Here is a 13,789-nt window from a genome sequence, read left to right on the forward strand (position 1 = left end):
TGGGCATGCAGGTGGGCCCTCCGGAGCACTGTACAGGAATGGTATCCAGTGCTCCGGGCTGGCTCCAGTACGCCCCTACTGGGGCATACCGCCTGCAACCCACCACTGTGGGGGGAATAGGGAGGACAGAGTATTATGCATATTTACCAAGTTACTTAATAAGTTACTTAATAAAGCTGGGATACAAATCTAATATAATAATAAATTATCTGCAGGCATTTTTCAAGACTGACAAATATTTTTGGCTGTCTGAGATACAGAAAAAAAGTATCTCAGATAACCCAAAAAGGAGTTGAGAAAATCCAAGCATATATGTTAAAACCCATCTTCTAAAGCAAGGGTGTTGAACTCACAGCCTAGGGGCCAGATGTGTCATGCGCTGGCCATGCCCACACCCAGTTTAGCAAGGGGGGAGAGTTGCAATACGTCACATGACGACATGAGTTTGACACCCCTGCTCCAGAGTAACAGAATAACAGAGTTGGAAGAGACAGAGTTTTTTAGTCCAACCCAAGCAGGATACCCTCTACCCGTGGTGGTGAACCTATGGCACACGTACCAGAAGTAGCACACAGAGCCATCTCTGTGGGCACACGAGCTGTTGCCTGTTGCTCTTCCTCGTTCCGGCATGCCTACCAGATGGTCGTCACGCACATGGGAGTGCTGAAAACCAGAAGAGCATCCGCCCAGTGTGCATGCACCTTGCACATGCATGTGCACACAAAGACCTGTTGGCTTGCGCACCGGGTGGCTACTTTTCTGATTTCTGGCATGCCCATGCGCACCAGCCAGCTGATCTTTGCATGCACATACACACCAGAAACTGGAAGACAAGGTGTCCAGCAGGCATGCACATGCCGGAATCCAGGCGATTGTCTTCCTGGCACCCACATGTGCACCGGGCAGCTGCTCTTCTGGTTTCCAGCATATGTGTGCGCACTCCCATTTTGGCACTCAGTGCCGAAAAAGTTTGCCAACACCGCCCTATACCATTTCAGGCAAATGGCTGCCCATTCTCTTGTTAAAAACCTCTAGTGTTGGAGCACCCACAACATCTGGTGGCAAGCTGTTCCACTGACAGTCTATGTTGGTTCTCTCTTTGATTAGTTTCCCTCCATTGCTTCTCAGACTGCCTTCGGGTGCTCTGGAGAATAAGTTGACTCCCTCTTCTCTGTAGCAGTCCCTTACACTTCAACAATATCTGGCGTTTACAAGGATGGTGAATGCAGGTTGGCTATTCACCACGCAGACATTTTTTTAAAAAAAAGCAAAGAAAATACTTCCTGAACTACTTGGAAAAGCTGTTAGTGCTGGATAAAGCATAAAAGAGATTCAGCTTTCCCTTTTAATTATTATCCGTATTAAGGACCACTTGATTTAAGTCTCTTATCGAAACACTGAAATAAGGCATTCAGGTTGGTGAGGACAGTTTCCTCAGGTATTGATTATTTTAGTAAGGCAACCAAAAGGCCTTCCACTAACCCACAAAGACAAAATTGTTTTAAAATTGGTTGAGACAACTGGTGATCTACTAACTAACGGTGCAATTGGCTTTTATACAACCTGACTGAAACACTTTTTACGTTGCTAGAAGTAAACTGTAAGCAGGGTCCGTCCTCATCCCCCGCCCCCCAATTCTGCTCTGGGATTATTGATAGGTAGGATAGAAACACAGCCTTGAATAGAAATAGAGATATGTTAAAAAAAAATCCTTACAGTATGTGTTGGGCCAATCTTCTTCCTCTGATCCCTTCCTACACATTTCTGGAAAATGTAGTTGGAAAGTGTATTGGTGCTTAAGCTGCCACAACTTTGCCAAATTTCAAACACACAGGTGTCCTTGGACTTGGATTTTGGATGTGTACTGTTGTTGTTGTTGTTGTTGTTGTTGTTGTTGTTGTTAGTTGCAAAGACATGTCCAATCCATCGCGACCCCATGGATAATGTTCCTACAGGCCTTCCTGTCCTCTATCATCCTCTGGAGTCCATTTAAGATCATGCCTACTGCTTCAGTGACTCCATCCAGCCACCTCATTCTCTGTTGTCCCCTTCTTCTTTTGCCCTCAATTTTTCCCAGCATTAGGCTCTTTACCATTGAGTTCTTCCTTCTCATTAAGTGGCCAAAGTATTTGAGTTTCATCTTCAGGATCTGGCCTTCTAAAGAGCAGTCAGGGTTGATCTCCCCTAGGACTGACCGGTTGGATCTCCTTGCAGTGCAAGGAACTTGCATCAATCTTCTCCAGCAAGTTATGGTAGTCCATTTGAGATATTTTGACTCAAAAATTGTTATTTTATGATGCACTATTTTGTCCAATTGAAGCTTACAAGGTATCAAACAGACAGAAGAATTTTAGTAGTATATCGATATGGGAAAGAAAGGCCCCTGTGCTTCTGCCCTGGATTTCCTGCCAGTTGCACCAACAAACTTTAATTTGCTTTGCAGCTCACAACATGAATTAAAAGTAACAAGCTTGAAATCAATAGCTCGCAGCAGAAATTTTGAATGAAGAGAAGCAGAGGACATGCAAGCCAGTAGCATATTTTTATAAAATTGTGCAAAACAACTTTGAAAATGGTAGAAACATTCAGCTCGCACCCAAACACCATCAAAAAGATTACCCAGAGGTGAAAAAGTGGCGTATTCATACAAAGGGTTTGGATTATTGAAGAGAAACAGCCTAGAAATCCAATCTGCTTCTCTAGTTTGTAATTGTTTTGTAGCAGCAGAACTTATAATTGGACAATATGAATTTGTGTCTTTGTTCACTTCTGCCACCATAAATCAGCTGGGCTACCACTGAGCCTGTCACGAGAGACAGCTTTGGCACTCCGTGGTTGCAAACTTATTTATCCATTTGTCAAATAAAAGGCCCAGAGCTAATCTGAAGACAGCTGTCAGTTATTTTAATGACATGATCTTATCCCTTTTCTGGGCATGTACACACATACACTCAGATGCACAAATGCTTTCTCAAAAAGAATTAATCATCTTGTTCGTTCCTCGAAATCAGTCTTTATGTACCATCGCTTTAAAGGCGGTGGTGGTGTGAATATTTATTTGCAGTAATTGTGCTTCTGCTTTTTGAAAAAAAATCCACAATTCTTTAGACCAGAGGTGTCAAATTTCACTGAGGGCCACATCAGGTTTGCGTATGACCACTGGGGGCTGGGTGTGTGTGACCGGGGGGGGGGGGGGCAGCATGGCCATTTGATGTCACTTGTGTCAGGGACACCTGTGGTGTCAGCTCTGCCAGCAAAATGAGCTCCCGAGCTCCATTTTTAGAAGTGACGGCTTCCTGCACCCCCTGCCAGCGAAAACAAAGGATGTGGCCCAGTGGTGGGTTCCTACTGGTTCAGCCCGGTAGTCGCTGGAACTGGCAGCGACCCAGGCCTGCCCCACCCCCAAACCAGTCCTTTCCATCTTGTTTTTTGCTTCTGCACATGCACAGAGCTATTTTAGTTATACTGTGCATGAACACACAGCACACATCAAGAACAAGCATGTGCATCACATCCCTGAGCTACCCAGCAGTAGTCTCTGCCAGAACCCACCCCTGATATGGCCCTCACTGTGCTCTGTTTCCACTGGCAGAGGACTTCAAGAGACTGACATGGCCAAAAATGGAGGCTGGGAGAGGCACCATGGCAGAGACACCATGGGCCGGTCCTTCGCTGTTTCCAGGGTGGCTACGTGGGCCAAATGTAAGCACCCGGGGGTCTTGAGTTTGACCCCCTTCTCTAGACAATTTGTACTTGAATTTAGCAGCAGGGGAAAAAATCCCAGCCTTCTTTCTCTTTTGAAAATGCAGATGGAAAAAAAGAGAGAAGCAGATCCATTAGAATACATTCAGACTAGAAGTTCTTAGCAAAGAATGCCATCAAGTGTTGTAGTCCTCTCATCGGAGAATAAATGCTGCATTTTCAGCAATCAGTTCAACAGGTTATGAACCTAATAATCACAGCCATGTTAGCTGAGGGAAAGGATCTGACTGGAAGTGTCATTAATTTAATTTCACAGCATGAATAAAATGTGCTTAAAATTTTGACTCCCATCCATTTGAGCAAGATTGCCCTGATTTTAATATGCATCAGATGAGCAATTATTATTTGTTCAGTATTACAAAATGCCAGGATGTCTTTTTTGGACTAGTGTCTTGGAGGTACAGGTCCGGCCTCCGAATTAAGAACAAAATTCTACCTCCTTGAAATAGATGAAAACAAATGTAGATAGATAGATAGATAGATAGATAGATAGATGGATGGATGGATGGATGGATGGATGGATGGATGGATGGATGGATGGATGGATGGATAGATAGATAGATAGATAGATAGATAGATAGATAGATAGATAGATAGATAGATAGATATAAGATAGATAGATAGATAGATAGATAGATAGATAGATAGATAGATAGATAGATAGATAGATAGATAGATATAATTTATTGTAAATCCATCTTTGCACTTCCTTTGGACTTTGTTTGCACCTCCCTAAGAGAGATACCCCTCACAGTTTGGGAAATTCAGAGATAGAACTACTAATTGATTGATTACTACTTCAAAACTTTGCTGGCTCTTGTTAGGGAAGTTAACACTACTAGACTTGATCATTCTAATTTTGCGCTACATGGAGCAAGATATATTTACAGTGGTATCTCAATACCTCTTGGGGCCTTGGTTATGGTTATCTATGTGGTAACCAAGAGTTGACAATAAGTTGAAAAAGAATAACAGAATAACAGAGTTGGAAGGGAGCTTGGAAATCTTCTAGTCCAACCTCTTGCTTCAACAGGAGACCCTATACCTTGTCAGGCAAATGGTTGTCCAATCTCTCCTTAAAAACCTCCAGTGTTGGAGCAATCACAATTTCTGAAGGCAAGTGTTCCACTGATTAATTGTTCTCACTGTCAGGAAATTTCTCCTTAGTTCTAGTTAGAACTAGGTTGGAGTTGATGGAACTTAATCAATCTTTTGGACCATAAGAAAGGCTGAGCACCAAAGAATTTAGGCCTTTGAACTGGGCCTTTAACCATCCTGCCAATTAATTGCCAGAGGAAGGGAGAGGATTGGAGTACCTCTCCCCCCCTCCCCCCCTAGGGGAGGGTGGAGGACGCCTTGGACTATCACAAGCTTAGTACGGACTTGCCAACTTGCGCAACTTTTAATTTTTAATTTTTAATTTTTAAATTGGTTTGTTGAGTGCATGAGATTGGGATGGTGTGAATGTGAGTGCGTGGGACTGAATGAGTTAGTATGAAAGACCCACTTTTAGTACTATTATTGCTGTATTCTTTTTGTGTTTTAATTATATTGTGGGGACTGCCTGTGTGAGTGTCTGAGTATGCCTGATTCGGAGGACCTGGCGGGGCAAGCGGGGGCCATTGGGGTGGTTGGGGGAATTATGCCCACGGGAGAGAGTCGGAGCATTGCGGTCATAACAGGGAGAGGCAGATATGGCGGGGACTTTAGGGCTGGCCATTATAGGGGAAGGAGGGTTCGCTATATTGCAGAGATCCCTCCTTCCGGCCCTATGAGTCCCACTCCAAGGTCAGATGGCGTGAGCGATCAGGACCCTGGTCTCAGGCTGCTGTCGCTAAATGCCAGGTCTGTTATCCATAAGGCTCCCCTCGTCCGGGACTTGATTGTAGATGAGGGGGCAGACCTGGCATGTATTACTGAAACATGGCTGGGCACGGAGGGAGGAGTCCCCCTCGTAGAGCTGTGCCCAGACGGGTTTCAGGTGCTTCATCAGCCGAGAGCCCAGAGAAGGGGTGGCGGTGTGGCTATTGTAGTCCGGGAGTCTTTAGTTCCTCGTAGGATCCCTGCTCCGGAGCTTGTCGGGTGTGAGTCCCTGCTAGTGAAGTTGGACCTCAAGGGTCAAGCGGGTTTGCTGCTAACGTACCTGCCTCCCAACTGCGTTGCAGCGGCCCTCCCTGCGCTCCTCGAGTCAATAGCCGAGCTAGCAATTGAGTTCCCTAGACTAATGGTTCTGGGGGACTTCAATTTGCCTTCGCTCGGTGAACACTCGGATGGAGCGCAGGAGTTCATGGCCTCCATGACAGCCATGGGCCTGACCCAGGTAATTCGAGGCCCTACCCACTTGGCAGGACATACACTCGACCTCGTATTCCTCTCGGAGCAGTGGAGTTATGATCTTGGTCTGAGGGGAAATGAGATCATTCCCCTGTCGTGGTCAGACCACTACCTACTGAGGCTAGACTTCCGGAGGCCAAACCCCCACCGTAGGGAGGAGGAACCGACCAGGTGGTTCCGCCCCAGGCGACTGATGGACCCTGTTAGGTTCCAGACGGAGCTTGGGGTCATTCCAGATGCTCTCGCCCACAGTTCGGCGGAGACTATTGCTGCGGCCTGGCACTCGGCGGCATCAGAGTCTCTTGACCGAATTGCGCCACTACGGCCCCTCCGGGTCAGCGGCTCGCGGAGACCCCCTTGGTTTACCGAGGAGCTCCGCGAGATAAAGCGCCGGAGGAGACGCCTAGAGCACCGGTGGAGATCCGACAGGTCCGTATCGAACCGAGCACTGTTGACAGCTTGCACCAAGGAGTATATTTGGGCATTGAGAACCGCCAAAAGATCACACATTGCCTCCTTGGTAGCGTCCGCCGAGTCTCGCCCAGCCGCCCTGTTCAGGATAACCCGCTCCCTCCTAAATAGGAGGGAGACGGGGAACCCCCTGCAGGGTAAGGCTGAGGAATATAGTCAGTTCTTGGCGGACAAAATTGCTCGGTTTCGATCGGAACTGGACTCCACCCCTGCAGATCCAGCCGGGACACAGGGGAATAACTTGGTAGACCATCTCTGGGTTGAGTTTCAGGATGTTGCCTCTGGGGATGTGGACAAGGCTATGCGAGCTGTGAGTTCCTCCACCTGTATACTGGACCCGTGTCCCTCTTGGCTGACTGCCAACAGCAGAGAGGTGACACGAGGCTGGATCCAGGCGGTTGTTACCGCCTCTCTTCGGGAGGGACACCTCCCCACCGCGCTTAAGGCGGCGGTGGTGAGGCCCCTCCTGAAGAAACCGTCCTTGGATCCAGCAGTTCTTAACAACTATCGTCCAGTCTCCAACCTCCCCTTTCTGGGGAAGGTTGTTGAGAAGGTGGTGGCCTTACAGCTTCAGCGTACCTTGGAGGAAGCTAACTACCTTGACCCCTTCCAGTCTGGCTTCAGGCCCGGTTACAGCACTGAAACCGCTTTGGTCGCATTGACCGATGATCTCTGGAGAGCCAGAGATGGAGGCTATGCGTCCATCCTGGTTCTCCTCGACCTCTCAGCGGCTTTCGATACCATCGACCATGGTATCCTTCTGCGACGACTGCGGGAGGTGGGGGTGGGCGGCACTGTTTTACAGTGGTTCTCCTCCTACCTCTCGGACAGGTCGCAGTCGGTGTTGGTGGGGAGGGAGAGATCGTCCCCGAGGCCCCTAACCTATGGGGTGCCGCAGGGCTCGGTTCTGTCCCCCCTGCTATTTAACATATACATGAAACCGCTGGGCGAGATCATTCGGAGGCATGGGATTAAGTACCATCAATATGCGGACGATACGCAGTTGTATCTGTCCGCCCCGTGCCAACTCAATGAAGCGGTGGACGTGATGAACCGGGGCCTTGAGGCTGTTAAAGACTGGATGAGAGCTAACAAACTGGTACTCAACCCGGAAAAGACCGAATGGCTGTTGTGTTTTCCTCCCAAAAATTTGGCTAACGTTCCATCAATCAGGCTGGGGGGGCAAAATTTATCCCCCTCAGATAGGGTCCGCAACTTGGGAGTCCTCCTGGATCCACAGCTGAGTTTTGACCACCACTTGTCGGCTGTGACCAGGGGGGCATTTGCCCAGGTTCGCCTGGTGCGCCAGTTGCGGCCCTACCTGAACCGGGAGGCTCTCACAACAGTCACTTGAGCCCTTGTGATCTCTAGGCTGGAATACTGCAATGTGCTCTACATGGGGCTGCCCTTGAAGAGCATCCGGCGACTTCAGCTAGTCCAGAACGCGGCCGCGCGAGTGATCATGGGCGCACCACGGTTCGCCCATATAACACCAATCCTCCGTGAGCTGCGCTGGCTACCTGTTGATCGTCGGGTGCACTTCAAGGTCTTACTTACCACCTATAAAGCGCTCCATGGTAGTGGATCTGACTATTTGAGAGACCGCCTCCTGCCAATTACCTCCCTGCGTCCCATCAGATCGCACAGAGTAGGCCTCCTCCGAATTCCATCCGCCAGCCAGTGCCGACTGGCAACTACGCGGAGGAGAGCCTTCTCAGTTGCAGCTCCGACATTATGGAACAACCTCCCCGTGGAGATCCGTACCCTCACCACAGTCCAGGCCTTCCGCACAGCCCTCAAGAACTGGCTATCCCGTCAGGCCTGGGGATAGGATTACTCTAACCCCGCCCGAATGTTGAGTGAATGTTGTGTTTTTACGATTAATTTTCTTTTAATCACGATTCTTTTCTTTTTAAGTCTTGTCTCGCACTCCCTTCCCTTATTGTTGTAAGCCGCCCTGAGTCCCCTCAGGGAAAAGGGCGGCATATAAATTTCCAATAAAATCTAAAAAAAAAATCTTTGAACTCTGGTGCCGGAGAAGACTCCTGCGAGTTCCTTGGACTGCAAGGCAATCAAACTGGTCAGTCCTAGAGGAGGTCAACCCTGACTGCTCTTTAGAAGACCAGATCCTGAAGATGAAACTCAAGTACGTTGGCCACCTAATGAGAAGGAAGGGCTCCCTGGAGAAGAGCCTAATGCTGGGAAGGATTGAGGGCAAAAGAAGAAGGGGACCTCAGAGAATGAGGTGGTTGGATGGAGTCACCAAAGCAGTAGACGTGAGCTTAAATGGACTCCAGAGGATGGTAGAGGACATGAAGGCCTGGAGGAACATTGTCCATGGGGTCACAATGGGTCGGACACAACTTCGCAACTAACAACAAAAAATTAATCTTTGGCTATGACCCAATCATTAGAGTCAACAGCCAATGTGATATTCATTTGGACAAATAGAATTATTGTAGTTGTTTTTATTACTATTATTTGAGGCAGAAATAATACCCAGCTGGGATAGTAGATGCAACTTGTGCCAAACTATGTATTGAAACATTTGATCATACATTAAATGAATACAGCAAAATTGCATAGCTTAGTTTTTTAAAAAATAGACATTAAGAAGTTGGGAAAATACTGCACTGACTTTTATGTTAGGTGCCAATTTACCATCAATAAGAATTACTGGAAGCATGAAATCACATATGAAGTCCTTGGGAATGACACTAAAAGTTATGGGATTTTAAAATTCAGACAGATTGATATCTAGAACAGAGCATACTTTATTGCTGAAGCCATTGCAAGAGACAGTAATGTTGAAGAGCAGGAATTGGAAAATGGGAAGAAATTGCTAGCGATGCCAATTATTGTTGAGATAGTTGATGTTGTATCACAAAGACCTGGGATGGTTTTGGACCGCTCAAATTAGGAAAAACTCTAACTCCAACTAAAAAAAAATATCACAAATGAGTATTTCATAATTAGATACCACTTTCATGATTCTCAAATTGTTGAGTAGGTCTGACATTATGAAGGAAAAAACTGGCCAACATTTACTCTGAGTTTAATGTGTTAATTACTCTAGCACTAGCAGATTGAGAATTGCCTTCACTAATATCAATTAGGTTGCATACTTTTTGAGTTGTATCTCTGCCAAACGTAGATTTAAACATCATAAATTCTAAATATTTATTTCTAAATATTTAAAAATAAATATTAATTTATGAATGAATGAATTAATTCCCCTTCTCTTACTACCCCACTGTTCTCACTGAATTTGCTATTGAAAGTAGAAGGGAAATTGCTTTACATACTCCAAAGCTGAGTGTGATGTTCTTGTATTTTGTTGTGATGAAGCATCCAATGTATCTTCTCTACGCGGGTGTAGGTCCTATGACTACGTCAATTATTTTCCTCCTCCTTGAGTGTTAGGAATTAGGAAAGCCATTAAGTATCTATGAAGTTAAAAAGGTGCCCTATTAAGCTTAGCTCTTGGCCAAGTAAGGAAGGGCAGAGAAATAAGTCATCCCAGTCAAAGAAGCACCTTTGTCTGGGGTAGCCTATGTGGATTTGACCCTTTTTATTAGCTTTTATTCATTCCATATAGTGCCTTCTCAAGTAACGCATTTACAAATAATTGAGTTGCCCTTTGTATCTTCTGCTCTGTTCCTGCCCTGCCTTTGCATTGCCTAATGTAAAAGCTGGATCTTGCAAGAGACGTTTTCTTTGCCTTTTTGGATACATTTACTGAGGGTCAAAATTTCATAAGTATCTGAAAATTCTCTTCAGTTATCTTTGAAAATCTCTTTAGTTAGCTTTGAAAATCCTCATTTCTCTGAGTTTTGTGATGCCTTCCTTTGGGTACAAAAGAACAGTGCATACACTGGGAGAGAAATAATAGCAATAGTACTTAGACTTATATGCCACTTCATTATGCCGTGCAGCCCTCTCAAAGTGGCTTAAAGAGTCAGCAGATTTCCCCCAACAATCAGTCCCCATGAATCAGTTTCAATAGCAATGCTAGTGCTATTACTGAGGGAGGCTTCCCCTCCCTTGGAAATTTTTTGACCCTGTTTCCTTCTGGAGGAATTCTGAAAAGTTCTGCACTCAACTTCTCTCTGGAGAGTTTTGAAATGCCATTTATGTCTGGTTTCTGGGAATTTGGGTCAGTAGAATTTTCTACCAGCATTAGCCAAGGATTATGACAGTGATGGGTAACCTTTTCTAGACCGAATGGCCAAAGCACGTGCGCACGAGTAAGAATGTGTGCGCACCCACAAACCCCCCAAATGCAATGTGCACACACATGTGCCCTCCCCCACATATGCCCCACCCCCCACACATTCGCATGCATCCCCCTGTATGCCTTCACCCCCATGAATGTGTGCAGGGTTCCATGCATGCGCATGCATTGTGAGCCGCCCTGAGTCCCCCCAGGGAAAAGGGCGGCATACAAATAAATTTCAATCTCAATGTGCACCGCACATGCATGCACGCGCCCCCCCCCCACCGGTGAGGCATGCATGCATGTGAGGTGGAGCTGAACTAGCTTGCATGCCCACAGAGACGGCGCTGCATGGTACCTGTGGCACGGGTCGCTATCACAGGATTATGACATGAATATGATTTTCATATCTGGAACACCATTCTGCCAAGGATACTATGCTAAATTACAAATTTTCAAAGATCTTTCTCTGTTTCTAGTCCATCCCACCAAATGGAGGTTTCTCTCTTCCAAGTGTCTTTCATCTTTGGGAGATGTTATCTTCTAGCAGACTCACAATTTAAAGCTTATCAGATAATAGTTTGCACATATTTGTGTTATTCTTCTTCTCTAATTGTTGTGCCTTTGTAGAGGAACTGGGTGTGATATTTTTAACTATAGTTTTACTCAAAGCTAAAACTGGCTAAAGAACTGCCTTTGTGTTACAGAAGTGAAACTGAATGGATGTACTTATTCAGAAAATGCAAACATTTGTTTCTTCTTAACAATTTTAACAGCAACACAGTAATAACAATACTCATAAAACACTTATACACAGTAATGGGGGACAAACCATTAAACTGATGTGCCCTTGATTACAGCGGCAGTATTATTAGCGATAATATTTGCATAACTGTATCACAGTGACCGTAAAATGATTATGGATATGAAATAAAAATACACTTTTTAAAAACCATAATGCTACGTTCAGAATGGAATAATTGAAATGTATTTCACCTCCCAGTCTCTTTCTCTCTTTTTTGGTGCCTGAGATGTAACTGAAGTATGTACTGCTCTAATTCTGACAGACCAACATAGAGAAATAAAACAAAGCAGTGAAACATGATAGTTCCTTTTCTCCCTACTTTTTTTTTAAAAAAAGAGAAAATTAATCTCATACTTTAAATGTATTCTCTTGCAATAGTCATTGATTTGATAGCACTTGGGTATCTTCCAATTATTAGTTGCCATTAAATCACACTTTGCTCTTAATTTGGAGGACATTTTCAACTACAAATAAGCACTAATTGATCTGTTTTTATAATAAATAGCATCAACTTCATCTGTGACTTAATCCATCATGTGTCTCTTTCTTTTAAATAGTCGAGCTTAATTTGATGGCATAGTTTAGATTTATTTCCTTCAAGACAGCAGGAGAGTGTGAGCTAGAATCTCTAAAATCATAATTATGTTTCAGTCAAGTGGCATGTTGCAAGTCCTCACCCAATGCCAGCCTGAGAAAAATAGCACCTTCCCACATAAAACCACAATATTGTTCAGCTTCCCTGCACATCACTGATATTAGCCAGTTTGGTCCAGTGGTTAAGACACTAGTGTAGAAACCAAGAGACTATGAGTTCTAGTTGATCCCGAGGCATAAAAACCAACTGGGTGATTTTGGGCCCATCACCAGGAGACTGGAAGTTCTACTCCTGCCTTAGGTATGAAAGCCAGATGAGTGACCTTGGGATTGTAACTCTTTCTCAGGCCACTCACCTGATAAGGCTGCCGTTGTGAAGAAAATATGAGGAAGGAGGAGTATTAAGTATGCTCATTGACTTTCGGGAAAATTCTGAAAAATTATCCACCCAATTTCTGGGATAAACTCTGTTTTTCCATAATGATGTTCAGCACAAGTGACTGGATTCCATTTTTTTTCTCTCCAGCTGTTGTCAGTGCCATCCCAGTGCCAACACTAGAAAGTGCCCAGTATCCAGGAATCCTGCCATCCCCCACCTGTGGATATCCACACCCTCAGTTCACTCTCCGTCCTGTGCCATTCCCAACACTTACAGTGGAACGGACCTTTGGAACAGGGAGAAGTAAGTAGAGTCTTGCTTAATTCTAACTTCAGTATGGTGGAGAAATATGTAAGACACAGAAACCACAAGGCAATCTGTCTTGAAAACTGATTTGAGAAGGAGATGGCTTCTTCCTTGAACCACAAGAACGGATGGAAAAGATGGAAGGAACAGCTTTGCATTTGGAGGTAAGTGCTTATGTTGGAGATGTGCAGGCCAGCTGAGAAATTAATCATCCTTCCTTCTCTACATATTTTATAATAACAATACGAATGGGCTGCATGATGATTTCTACTGATTTCTTACCTTTTATCACATAAGAAACATTTTAAATATGGAAAGTCCTCATTCTTCATTCCAGCACCAGCACCTCCAGGCAGAGATGAAATCAACTTACCTTTGCTACTGGTTCACAAATGTGAGCGCACACATGCACAAAGCGTCAAGAACCGGATGTGATGACATCTGGGCGGGTGGATGGAACTTCTCACCGCCACCACTACTGGTTCGCTTGAACCAGATAGAACCGGCTGAATTTCACCACTGCCACTGGGGTGGGATTCTACCAGTTCGGACCGGTTCAGGTGAACTGGTAGCTTTGACACTCAGCTGTGAGTGAACCGATTCGCTCTGACTATTAGCTGGGCCCACCCACTCACCCTCGTACTTTACTGAGCTATATCCTCTTAGCTGAGTTGTGCGGTAGAACGGATTGCCGCACCTCAGCTATTTTCCTTCCAAGCAGTAATGCAGAAGGTAAGTTGTTTCAAAACTGTGCACACATGTGCAGCATGTACCAGGTGCATGCATGCATGGAGTACGTGTGCGATCACCGGACTGGTTGTTAAACTGGTAGGATCCCACCACTGAGCACCTCCCATTACTAAGTAAATGCAACATCTACTAAACTTCTACTAAAATCCTTGCAACTCCAGGCTTCCTTAGT

At 45.3% G+C, this 13,789-nt stretch overlaps 1 protein-coding gene across 1 annotated transcript in view; it reads left to right on the plus strand.

Moving 5' to 3' along the window:
• Positions 1–13,789, plus strand: part of DCC (DCC netrin 1 receptor) — a 734,614-nt gene that overhangs the window by 681,472 nt on the left and 39,353 nt on the right. Inside the window, exon 26 of the mRNA XM_087715396.1 lies at positions 12,709–12,864. Within this exon, the coding sequence (XP_087571522.1) occupies positions 12,709–12,864 (156 nt within the window). The remainder of the gene's footprint in view (positions 1–12,708; positions 12,865–13,789) is intronic.

The sequence above is a fragment of the Thamnophis sirtalis genome, unplaced genomic scaffold (assembly GCF_051295495.1).
Source record: "Thamnophis sirtalis isolate CommonGarterSnake01/CBP01778 unplaced genomic scaffold, rThaSir2_p1.2 scaffold_5, whole genome shotgun sequence".
In the NCBI taxonomy this organism is placed as follows: domain Eukaryota; kingdom Metazoa; phylum Chordata; class Lepidosauria; order Squamata; family Natricidae; genus Thamnophis; species Thamnophis sirtalis.